The following is a 13,020-nucleotide window of genomic DNA, read 5'->3' as shown; positions in this document are numbered from 1 at the left end:
ATACATGTAGGCCTAAAGAAATGACCCGTTTAATTTCTAAAGTGTTTTAACAAAAAAAATTACCATTTTTTCAAAACTTTAGCCTTTTAGGAAAGAGTAGGGTGTTTTGGTTGTTTGTTGTTGTTGTTTTTAATTTTCAAAGACAGCACTTATCCAATCCTTTGAACCTACAAAAGGTTGAGAAGTGTCAGAGGGCACAAACTCCTGGACTCCCCTGCATTTTTCTGTTTATTTTAGAGATAAATAAGAGGGGCTCTAGAGAAAGTGCTGCCTTACGCTGCTCAAGTCAGAGATCTCCAAGCATGGCAAAAAGAGAACATTTCTCTCGCATGGATGAATGAGGCGTGTCTGGGGACAGCTGACAGCCAACTCTGATCCAAGTGGAGGAAAAAAATGGCATTGTCACCTATGCTTCTCCTGCTTGCCTAGAATTGAAAACTTAGGGATGGTATGGAGAGTTGTGGAAAAAGCAAGGATTTTGGTATAAGTCATCCTGAATACTAACCAACAGAGTAGGCTCTCATGCAAAATATAGGCATAATTGTAATGCTGTCCTTTGCAATGACAAAATGTTAGGTCAACCTCCAAAGTGCTGGTCTCCAAAACCCCCTGAGATCAGAACCCAAGTTCAGCCTCTCTCAGAAAAAGCTAAATGGGTTCTTCCTTCCAAAGCTCTTATGAGTCTGAAAGTTCTTTTGTTCATAAAAATAAACAAACAAACAAACAAATAAATAAATATTTTAAGTTCAGGCCCTTCCTCTCCTTATCTCTCATGGACTATTCCTATGTCAACTAATAGCCCCAGCAAAGCTTGCATGAGAATCAATGAGGCTTCCAATGATTCTAACTTTGAGGCTACCAATCTTCCAGCTGAGGCCCCAGTTGGCATGGAACCCAGACAAGACCTCCCTATTGTGCCCTAAGAGAATCCTACCTCACAGAACCTATGAGAGGTAATAAATGATTACTGGTTTTTTTAAGTTTTAGGATTATTTGTTCCATCACTATAGATAACTCACCTTTCTTGTATTCTAAAATACCATCAATAATGAAAACCACCATCATTTTGATTAACTAATGGCTTTTTAGGGAAAAGCAATGCCACATTAAATGCACCCATCAATTTTAAGGTGTAGTCAGCTAAGAGAAAAGCGAAAGCGTGACAAGATGTGTATGTTAACATCAAGAAGCCTCGTAGCAGGCCCCACAGAGACAGCATGGTACTGTGAGGGATACAAAAGAAGTCTTATAAAGGAGACACACAAGAAAAAGCAACTTCAAGAGTCTAATCTGGAAGTCTCAAAAACCTCATAGAAAATAGAGGAGTGAACCGCAATCCTTATTTGCCCCAGTATGCAAAAATAATTTTATGTTTTCTCTCAAAGAAGGAAGGCAAACAGTAAGGGAATACCATACTTACTGAATTAATAGAACAGTACCTTTCAAAGATGTTGTGCTACTAGTTAGCATCTATTTATAAGGATATAAAGAAAAAAAATATAAAATGAGAACAATAAGAATCCTATTTATCTGTTTCTATATCAGAGATTTAACCAGACACATGAGAAAGCAGGACTCTCCCTCTTGGTGAGCTCACATCTCTCTTCCAGTTGGACTCTGCCACCTGGCCAGGGGCCAGGTGAACTAGGACGGCCAAAGGAAGTCCTTGTGGTACACAATGTACTTGCAGATGAATGAGAGTTAACATTCTCCCTACCTCCCACCCCAAGGTGACAACACCTGGATAAGATATAAAGAAAATATTCGATTACCTTTGCCCATTTAAGCTTCATTACATCTTTGTTCAGAATCTGCTGTAACAGGCAGCTCATCAAAAATTCTAGAACATTAAAGCAGAGTGTTTATCTTGAAATAATTAAGATATATATTTACTTTAAAAAAATCACCTACAGCATACCAAGGATGTAGATTGTTAAGGGGGTTATACAGTGAATGAGACATTCCTGCCCTCAAAGGATATTTAAAATCTACTGTTTGGTAGAGACTAAAGTGTAAGGGGAAATGCTCTAACTTGCTTACTTCTGTGTTAATGCATTTATCAAACGGGCAGATCCAAGCTGATCTAGGCAACTAGGAAGGGAGAAGCCAAGGCCCTCTCCTCCAGCGAGCTGGCCAGGTGAGCCTGGATGGGCACCTTGTAAGGGCACTCACCCTACCTCTTTCCCTGCTCCCAGCCATCCCCCGTTTATTTACCCTTTGCCTCAGTTCCTTTGTGCTCCAAGCCCAGCCTCAGTGATTTGTTGGTTCTCTGCTATTTGCAGGAGCAATCAAATTGACTAAGCTTGGGAGAAATTTCATAAGAAAGCTGTCCACAAAACAAATGTTATTAGGTTATTGTTTGATTCATAAGCAGAGGCGAGGATAGTGTACATGATGAAAGGAGAGAAGCTGTCTCTTATGTTGAGAGGCTCAAAATCCCTGGCTGAGTTAAGGAAAAATTAGCTGCCCCTAAGCAGAAATGGTGAAATATACTTTGTCCTTGGAAGGATTTCAGTGAACTCAGCTGTCTCTTGTATGACTTGATAGAATCTAGTTATGATCCAGCTGCATGGCCACTGCCTTCAGGCCCTTACAGGTTCCCCAATTTATACAAATGCAAGACCTAGAGAAAGAAAATGATTTTCCATCTTAATCCCAGTTCTTGACCTTCTCCTCTAGCTTACCCAAATCAGAATGCTACCCTTGGGCCTCAAGGACAAAGGCATCCTTTACATCTTTCTTCCAAAATATGGTCAACCGAAACAGTAACTTTTTCATCTTCTCACCTTGAGCTTTATCTGGGTTCATTTTATTCCAAAACTGATAAAATCATTTCTTCGACTGCTGACTTGAATTTCTAATTAAATGGTTTTATAACTAATCACTCTATTGCTAATAACAATACCTTGCATTTAGGAGAGCGTGTTTCTCCCCAAGAGCTCTAATTACCACATGATTAATGCATCTGATGTCTCCATAGTTTAGAAAACCATATATATTCAGCTCTTACAACAAACAAGTGCAAGTATATCTATTCATTCCTACATCACCTTATTGTTCTTTTTACATTAAATATGCATATGTCTAAAAGTGACAGAAACTCTTTTGACTTTGGGAATCTTAAAGGCCTTTACCCTGATTAAAAGAACTATTGGATTATCACATTTATTTAATAATTGTAACCCTGGGAAAGCTGAGTTAAATTTCCTTTTTAAATTATGTGTCTGATTATTACAGGCATCTCTTGAAATATTGTGGGTTCAGTTCCAGACTGCAATAAAGCAATTCATAACCTTTTTGCTGGTGAAGTTCCTGCCTTCAATTTGCAAAAAAAGGGCAATATCTGTGAAGCACAATAAAGCTAAGTACAATACAATGAGTAACGCCTATATTTAAAATGTTCAGGCCCTTTAAGAAAAGAAAACAAGAGAAATGTTTCTTCAGACCTATTTTTTAAATGCTGTCTGCTTACCTTAAGTCATTATTTCAACACAGAAAGACAACCCACACATATCCACAGAGTAAGATCTCCACTAATCCTATTTCCTTATCTGTGATACCAAGATATGCCCCAGTTTACTGCTTACAGTTGTAAGCATTTTTAGTAGAAAATAGACATTCAAATTGTGTTGTTTATCTTATCCTCTTTCCAAATCAAATATCATTCACTGACTGCCTGATCAACATCGGGCACCAAACTGGGCACTTTAACCTATTATTTCCTCATCTAAAACTACAAGGTGGGTTTTACTCTTCACCAGTTTTCCCCAGTAAGAACCAACAAGTGAAGACAAGACAGGTGACTTACCTAGGCCAAAGAGATTGTCTTTTATGCAAGAGATGCCTTCCTGAAGACCCTGCAAAATCTGACTGAGGTTTATGTATTTTAAGATCATTTCCATGATGGAAGATAGTGGGTATTTCTTTTCTATAGCTAAAGTGGAAATATTTCAATAAAATAAGCAGCTTATTATTCAGCAAACCCAAAGAGCTTAGAAATTATACAAACCTATGGGGAGGACTGCATTATTTCAAATTGCTTGCATTGAGAAGCTTAATACTTTATAGTCAATATTTAGTCAATATTTAATTCAAAATTGCATAAAATAGGACCATGCTGTATCACTCAAGTGAGCTAAAGAACTCGGATCTTAACTCCAAATCTTAAAATCCAAATTCAGAGTTCTTTGCACTATCTTTCAATATCCCAAGTTTTCTACCATCAATGGCAAAATTAAAAATTTAGCAGTGCATTTGATGCCCTTCACTCAAGGGAATACAATCCATGGATTGGAAGAAGTAGAGTGGAGTGCTCTTCCCAAGGGATTTTGGGATTTTTGGAGTTTCTCACACTTCAATTTCCACCCTGTGAAAATTTGGGAGTCTCTCATACCCCAATTTTCCACCCAGAAGGATTAGAACAAACTCGAAGAGCTCAGACAAAAAACAAGCAGAGCTCCACCCAAGAGAAGCTTACCAGAGATCCCGGAGGCGGCCAAAGAGGCAGTGAACCAAAAGGCTCCAAGGGCACCTTCACCTGCATCTAGAGCCGTCCCCGGAATCTTCAGTGGCTGTCTCTGGGTCCAGTCTCGTTGCCAGATGGTCAAAAGACAAAACTGAAACAATTTAGTAACGAGTTTGATGTCCTTCTTTAAGGGAAAACAATCCATGGATTGGGGGAGTACAGGCCCACACAAGCAGTAAGCACTCCTCCCGAGGGATATTGGGCAAGAGTGAGTTTTATTTAGAAGTGGTAACACGGAAACAGTTCCTCATTGGCTGGGTGGCCAGGGACTTCCTTGTAAGGCTAGTGGGCCCTGTTCTCTAGGGTAAGGTAAACCAGCTAAAGCTGAGTTGGAGGATTGTGATTGGTGTATGTTAAATTTCTCTGACAGGTGTCAGGTGCCAGTAAGTGCAGGCTGGTTTGGGTTTAGATTGGTGATGTGGGCTCGGCCACCGGGCGGTCTCCATTTTCTAGGTCCTGATATATGAATTAACTTTATCATTATAGAGTTGAGAAGTATCCTATGCAAATCAGCATGAACACAGTCACATTTAACAAAATGTAACAGGAAGGTGGCCCTGGCTGGGTAGCTCAGTTGATTAGAGCCCTGTCCCAAGATGCCAAACCCATGGGTTCAATCCCCAGGCAAGGCACATATAGGAATCAACCAATGAATGCACAAATAAGTGGAACAAGAAATTGATGTTTCTCTGTCTCCCTCTCCTTTCCTAAAATCAATAAAATTTTTTAAAAAAAGAGTCATAAGATATGGGTTCTTGATGGTACTTATTTATTTCCTCCTTTATAGCATGTGGATAAAGGATACAGGGACTCCACAGTGAAAGAGACTGACAAAGAAAGGGAGGTCTTCCTTTAACGAGCCTGCTCTAACTGGGGGTTGGAGGCAAGTGGGGAGTGGAAGGATTAACCAGCTGTGAAAGAGGCAAGACTAGCCGCCCTGGGTGCTAGGACTACATAAAATAAGTCCCTCACTCCAAGAATTCTCAAATTTCTGCTTCTGCCTCACTGGGAACTCAGGACTTATACAAGCCTACAACTCCCATACTCACTCTAATTTTAACGTATTGCTGAGTCTACAGAAGACCCCAAACAGGAAAAAGCTCAAAGGAAAGCAGAAGGCAAACAAATTCTGGTTATGATCACTCTGCTCTACCCCTTAGAGCCCTGGTATCCCAAACTGCCATGCCCAGGCTCTGAAAAGTGTTTCCTCTGACCTTTGAACCAGCCTGATCCCTCGAGGCATATGGAGTCTCTGACTTAATCATTGTAACTCTGGGGAATCTGGATTTGGGCTTCTGAGTATAGTCATTCATCATTCAAATATGTGGTCCCTACCAAGCGCTACATTCTATAGTCTCCCTAGGACCTGCCCTCAGGGAGCTCGCACTCTAGCGTGGCAATGGTGGTGGTGCTAGTGCGGGGGTCAGGGGGACGCAAATCAAATACAGGCAATTACAGTATAGTGCGACTGATGTTACAACAGGAGAAAGGCAAGTGTGAGATGCTCCGGGAACATATAGGAATGACACCAAACTCAGCTCATCGGAGAAATATCACTGACGTGGCCTAAAGGATGAAGCAGAGAGATGGGGAGACAGAATGTGCCAAGGCAAATGTGTGTAAGTGAGAGCATGGCATGGGCAAGGAGCTCACAGTGGCTGACTGTGCTGGGGGTTAGAGTCAAACATAGTTGGGGATGGTGATCAAAGAAACAGGCCAGGCACAGGCAGAGGCCAGATCATATGAACTCTCTAAATCTTTAAAAATTTGAGCTTTATTCTGAAGGCAACAGCAAGCCACTGAACATTATAAGTAAGACACATTTAGATTTGCACAGGAGAAAGATCACTGGGGGCCTGTGGGGCAAACAGATTAGAAGGTGAGGAGGGAAAGGGGAAGGAGGGAGGGCAGTTGGATAATTAGAGCACCCCGCGCAAGAGGCGCTTGGCGTTGCAGAGGTGTTACCATGGAGAAAGACTGATTGGTTTAAAAGATTATGAAAGGTAGAAACAGTAGACCTGGTGACTGACAGGGTGTGGTTGAAGGAGAATGAGAACCGAAGACGATACCAACTCTCCAACTAGGAAAATGGATGAATAGCGTCGCTGCTCCTGGAGATGGAGACAAGAAGAGAAAGAGTATTTGGGGAGAGGTGGGCATTAGTGCCCCTGAGGCATCCAAGCAGGCAATGATAAACAAATGAGCTGGAGCCCCAGGTCCAGACCGGGGCTGGGACTCTGTGAGAAGGAGCATGAGGGTGGCCGAAACTGCAAGTGGTGCAACACCGTTCAGAGAGCAGAGAGAGAAGAGAAACCCTGGAAGAGAACACTGAGAAATGAAATATTTTTGAAGTGATGACATATTATTAACTTAAAAATCAAGCTGCAACATAGTATATATAGCAAGAACCCATGCAGAGAGGTGAAAGGGAAGACCAAATATGTGTATCTCCATGTGTGCATATGGGCAATGGTGTACTTACTTTCTGTAGGACATATTAATATATAAACTACTTCGCTGCTTGAATTGTTTAATGAGTATGTATGTATTGCTTGCATAATTTAAAACAAGAATACTTCATTTTAAAAATATTTAAGGGACAGGCAGGTAGAAAGGAGACTGCAAGGAAGACCAAGAAAGGGGGATGGAAAGAAAATACAAAGAGGGAGCTTATTGCCTGGCCTTTATTATGTCTTACTTGAGAATGCTAAAGGATTTTAACTTAGGATAAAACAATCAAAGAAATATTAAATATTGTATAAGTGCATTCAACTGTATGATTTTTGTCTGAAGATGTTACAAATGGGGTTCTTTAAAAATAGATGCCACTGTTTATTACAGTCTGCTTATGTTAAATTTTAGTAAAGATACATAATTTTACTTATATAAAAAGGTAAAGGAATTAAGGAAAAAAACCCATCATAGACAGAGAACAGTATGGTGACAGCCGGAGGAAAAGAGGGTCGGGGAACGCAGGTGAGGGTAAATGGGGGATGAACGGTGCTGGAAGGAGACTTGACTTGGGGTAGGGAACACACAATACAATTTACAGATGGTATAATATAGAACTGTACACCTGAAACCTATATGTTCATTAACCAATGTCCCCCCAATAAATTCAATTAAAAAGTAAAAATACTAAAAAAGAAAAAAGATATATAATTTTCAGCAAAGAATAAAAAAATCATAACCAAATAGGACAATTGGAGCAGAGAATCAGCACCTATGAATATGGCAACACAACCTTAAGCCTTCCTATTGGTACTTCGTCATATCCACAGGCCAGAGGCAAGAAGGGAAGTGCAAAATGGCATCTTCGTCAAGCCTGCACTCCCTTCATAGTCAAATTGCCTGTCAAGCCTATTAATGAAGCTAGTCACTTATTTTGACTTTGAAAAGATTACTATAATTTTAAGAATCAGAAGTGCTAATTTCAGCGATTTTAATATAAATTATTTATGTATGTTTTAAATCATCTCGCTTTGAGTTGAGATTTAAGCCTCTTTAAATACCATTTATTGACACTATAGAGCATTACCTTCCCAGGAAAAGCCACCTTTTATTACTTATTTCACTGAGAAAGTGAAGAGCCTGTTGCTATGGAATCTCTATCATGTTATTTTCTGAAGTTATTAAACTGTCTGTTATTCTTTGCTTTCAAATATCCCTCAATGTTTCATTTCACAAGCTCCCTTATTTATTTTATTTAGTTTAACAAGAATCAAATTATTCTCCTACTCCCAAGGCAGTCATGAGAAAAATCCAAAATTAACATTACAACAGTTACCCCAGCTCCTCAAACTTCTCCACTAGGAGAATTAGAGAGCCTTCAGCTCCGAGAAAGCTCCACACTCAATGAGCAGTGGGCAAAGGGGGCCTTCCAATTCTGGTTATTAGAAAACTCTGTGGTTCCACGATGGTAACTTATTAAAATATTTACCAAACAGTTTCTACAATGCCAGGGATAGTTCTAGCTGTGGGACTACAGTGGCAAACAGAACAGATTACCACTCAGGAAAACAAAAAAAAGGAGGAGGAGGAAGAGTGAGAAGAAGGAAGGAGAAGAGGAGGATGAAAAAGAAGAAAGAAGAAGAAAGAAGGAAGAAGACAGAAAAAGAAAGGTCAATGTTTTTGCCAAGTCAACCCTGATTCCTCCCTATTTCCTACCTTCTGTACTAATGGATGATCAAATCAATAAGACTAAGAGCACCATGGATGCAAAATATTCTTCTAAGAAGATCCCTTCGCACTCTTACCCTCACTCAACTCACACCTACTGCTCTCTCAGTACAATTTCCTCATTCCAGAGATGCCTGCCTTACTCCCGTCTTATTTACATCCTCAGTCAGTTTAGGCTGCTGTAGCACAAATATCAAAGACTGAGTGGATTAAACAATAGAAATTTATATCTCGCAGTTCTGGTGCTGGGAAGTCCAAGATCAAGGGGCCAACCAATTCAGTCCCCAATGGCAGCCCTCACACTGGCTTGCAGATGGATGACTTCTCACCCTACAACAGGGAGAGAGGAAGCAGGCTCTCTCGGCTCTTCTTTCAAGGGCACTGACCTATTTCCCAAAGGCCCCATCTCTAAACACCATCACATTGGGGATTAAGGTTTCAACATTTGAACTTCGGGAGAATTCGAACATGCATCCCCGGACTGGTGTGGCTCAGTGGATTGAGTGCCAGCCTGTGAACAAAAGGGTCGCTGGTTTGATTCCCAGTCTAGGGCACAAGTCTGTGTTGCAGGCCAGGTCCCCAGCAGGGAGCATGCAAAAGGCAACCACACATTGATGTTCCTCTCCCTCTGTTTCTCCCTCCCTTCCCTTCTCTAAAATAAATAAATAAAAATTTTTTTTAAAAAAAAACATGCAGTCTGCACCATATATACCATATCCCATAGTCCCCCTCAAATCTCATCTCCTCTAATGACTTGAGGCCACAAAAAAAAAACCCCAAAACAGCCCTGTCTCTCTTCTCTGGACTGTCCTCACATTCTGTGCATTCAGTCCTGTGCAGGCTTGGTTTGCTGTATACACAGAATCTGTGCTTTTGGCTAAAGTCCCCCAAGTTAGAACATAAACACTCCAAGGGAGGATGTCTTTATCTTGCATTTTTTTTAACTGTCTCAGAGTGCTTCAGCACCTTACAAAATATTTGTTGATTCACTCAGGCACCAGTGACTGATGCTGAGGAAAGTCTTCTGTGGATTTGAGAAAGCTAATGACACACACACACACACACACACACACACACACACACACACACACACTTCCACAACATAAGAACTCTTAAGATTGGGACTAATTTAAAGAAAATACCACTTTGAATTTCTAGAAAGTAGGAGCCACAAAATATTTTAACCAAAATTCCAGTTTCTCATTGCTTACATGTTTATTCCTGTAACAGAAATGAAGCTTTGCAAGTTTGGCCTGAGGAAAAGCCCTGAACAGCTGTTTTACTGACTTAATAAGAAAGTGCCAAATACTAACAGCAGCTTGCATTTGCAATATGAAACTGCTTTCCCATCCATTAGCATAACTTACCGAGTATGTTTCTTAAATGAGGGCATCTAAATACTTGGAAAGAATTGGAACTTTAAGTGCTTCTCCTCTCCACATTATTATTATGTCTAACAGTCTTGTATAGGTGGTCATGTAAAACTCAACCCAGACCTTTTCTTACAAATTCTGCACAATTGAAAGCTTTATGTCTTCCTATGGAACTATGAACTCCATCCAAGTGCTAAACAAAATGCAGCATTAGACAAGAGTGTTTCACAGCTTTCAACACTGGGCTGTAAACATGTTTCTGTAGTAACAAGGGACACGTGTCATTCATTCCATTGAACCAGTCATTGAAGACTTTAAGGAAAGTCTAAGTATTCTCATCATCTGCCACAGTTAATATACAGGAGAATCATGTCATTCTAATATTCTCCTTTCAAAGACTTTGTAGAAGCATCAGATCTCTCCCATTTTCAAAGTATATGGTTCTGATTTTGTGGGGTTTTTTTCTTTTGAGAGAGGTTATAGAAGGTAGTGCAAGGAGGAAGGGAAACCAGAAATGCCTAGATAAATTTTAATCTCATAGCAATGTATTTTAAAAAGTATGTTATAACTGGAGTTGGAATAATATAAAATTTATTTTAAAGACTTCCAGTCAAGATGGCAGGGTAAGCAGACACGGTTCGCGTCTTCACACAACCACAACAAAATTATAACTAAAATACAAAACAACCCTCACTCAAAATAGACAGAAATCAAGTTGAATGGAAGTTTGACCACTACAAAACTAAAGAAACCACATCCATCCAGACTGATTGGAGGGGCACAGATGTGGAACGGGCTGGTCTCACACGCACGTGTGGTGTACAAAAATTTGGGAGGGATGTCTTGGGAGTGAGAAGTCCCAGCCCCATACAAGGCCCCCCAGTCCAGGGTTTCAGTGCTATGAAGATAAGTCCCCACAACTTTTGGTGGCAAAAACCAGTGGGGTTGTGTTGGCGGAAGAAACTTCTGGAGCTCCAAAGAGTTCCTCTTTAAAAACCCACACATGGACTCACCTACTCAGACTCACTCCCTCTGGGCTCCGGAGACAGGGTGGTGGCTTGAGGGGCACCAGTGGCATGCAAGGGGAGGCTGAGGTGCCTGGCATCAGGGTGAGCAGAGGCCATTGTCTCTTTTCTGGGCCTTCCTCCCATAGAGCCATCAGACTGGTGCTGTATCTGAGATTCTGTCAATCTGGCTAACACTATTTGACTTGCCTTGGGGATCCCCAGAGTCTCTGCCCCATCCAACTTATGGGCCCACCCAAACTGGTTTTTCATATGAATGGCTCAATTTGGCTTGTGCTTCAGGACTTCCTAAATCCTCTCAAATAAGCAGCAGCTGCCCTCAGTGAGCCCCACGCCTGGAACTAGCAGCCTAGATTCACAGCTTGGTTTTTTCTAGAAATCTCCAAGCCCAGCACAAGTAACAGCCATCTTAGATGGCTTTATAACTCAGGCAGACTGGCCCCAGGCAAAACACAGATGGGGACCGATCATGACCTGCATCACCTGGGAAACCCCAGGGCCAGCGCACCAAGTGGACAGCTACAGACCAGTCAGAGCACTACACCCTGCCCCTGAGCAGCTGATCCTTTATGGAGGATGGAGGCTGGTGGTCAGTGGTCACAGCCAATCCTTGTGGCTGACTGGCTTGGGTAAATCTCTCCCATTGATCTGCCAACAGCAACCAAGGCTCAACTATAAGAGAAGGGTGTACTCAACCCACATGAAGAGTACACCTGGAGTACCCAGCTTGGGTGGTAGGGGAAGCTGTGCCACTGGACCCTACAGGACACCCACTATATTAGGTCACACTACCAAGACAGGGAGTCAAAGCAGCTCTACTGAATACATAAAAACAAACACAGGGAGGCTGCCAAAATGAGGAGACAAAGAAACATGGTCCAAAGGAAAAAACAGATCAAAACTCCAGAAAAAGAGCTAAATGAAATGGAGATAAGCAATCTATCAGGTGCAGAGTTCAAGACATTAGTTATAGAGGATGCTCAAGGAACTTAGTGAGGACCTCAACAGCATAAAAAAGATCCAGTCAGAAACAAAGGATTCACTAATTGAAATAAAGAAAAATTTACAGGGAAACAAAAATGATGAAGCCGAGAATCAAATCAATAATTTGGAACATAAGGAAGAAAAAAAAACAACCATTCAGAACAAGAAGAGAGAATCCAAAAAAAAAAAAAAAATGAGGGTAGTGTAAGCAGCCTCTGGGGCAATTTTAAGCAATCCAACGTAGGCATGCCAGAAGGAGAAGAGAAAGAGCAAGAGACTGGAAATCTATTTGAAAAAAATGATGAAAGAAAACTTCTCTAATTTGGTGAAGGAAACAGACATGCAAGTCCAGGAAGCACAGAGTCACAAATAAGATGGTTGCAAAGACACATCATAATTAAAATGCCAAAAGTTAAAGAGATGGGGGGGCAGGGAGACTGGGGGAGAGGTGAGGGGATTAAGAAGAACAAATAGGTAGTTACAGAACAAATAGAATAGCCATGGTGATGTAAAGTACAGTAGCCAAAGAACTTACACTCATGACCCATGGATATGAACAAGGGTAGGGGAACTGCCTGAGGGAGTGGGTGCTGTGGGGTTGATGGGGACAAAGGGGGAAAAATCAGGACAACTGTAATAGCATAATCCATAGAATATAATTTAAAAAAATTTATTTTAAAAAGTATTTTATGACTGGAGATGGAAAATAAAATACGATGACTATACTATCTCAAATTAAAAATAAATAAATAGCAGTAAGAAAGTAAATCTTGGCAAAAAAAATTCTAAGATATTTAAAGATAATAGACACATAAAAAATAGTGGTGTCTTGTGAATGCCTAACATTCTCCTGCTTTATAGCTTCTCATCTAACAGTAGTTAAAACCAAGTCTTTGATATTAGGTGCTCTTGGTAATACCCCAGATTCTAGACT

General features: G+C 40.8%; 1 protein-coding gene across 4 annotated transcripts in view; it reads right to left on the bottom strand.

The window, feature by feature from the left end:
* FAM13C (family with sequence similarity 13 member C) overlaps nucleotides 1–13,020 on the bottom strand; it is a 121,091-nt gene that overhangs the window by 75,844 nt on the left and 32,227 nt on the right. The window contains exons 1-2 of one of the 4 annotated variants that reach the window (XM_054572758.1): nucleotides 3,809–4,713; nucleotides 1,773–1,840 (exon numbers count right to left, since the gene is read on the bottom strand). The exons of the other annotated variants lie outside the window; for them this stretch is intronic. Coding sequence (XP_054428733.1) covers nucleotides 1,773–1,840; nucleotides 3,809–3,902 — 162 coding nt within the window. The 5' untranslated portion in view covers nucleotides 3,903–4,713. Of the gene's footprint in view, nucleotides 1–1,772; nucleotides 1,841–3,808; nucleotides 4,714–13,020 lie in introns of those variants that run through there. 4 annotated transcript variants of the gene reach the window in all.

Source organism: Pteronotus mesoamericanus, unplaced genomic scaffold, assembly GCF_021234165.1.
Source record: "Pteronotus mesoamericanus isolate MK-2021 breed Mesoamerican mustached bat unplaced genomic scaffold, CSHL_Meso_final contig_24, whole genome shotgun sequence".
Taxonomy (NCBI): Eukaryota; Metazoa; Chordata; class Mammalia; order Chiroptera; family Mormoopidae; genus Pteronotus; species Pteronotus mesoamericanus.
This window is presented reverse-complemented; position numbering and strand designations above follow the sequence as displayed.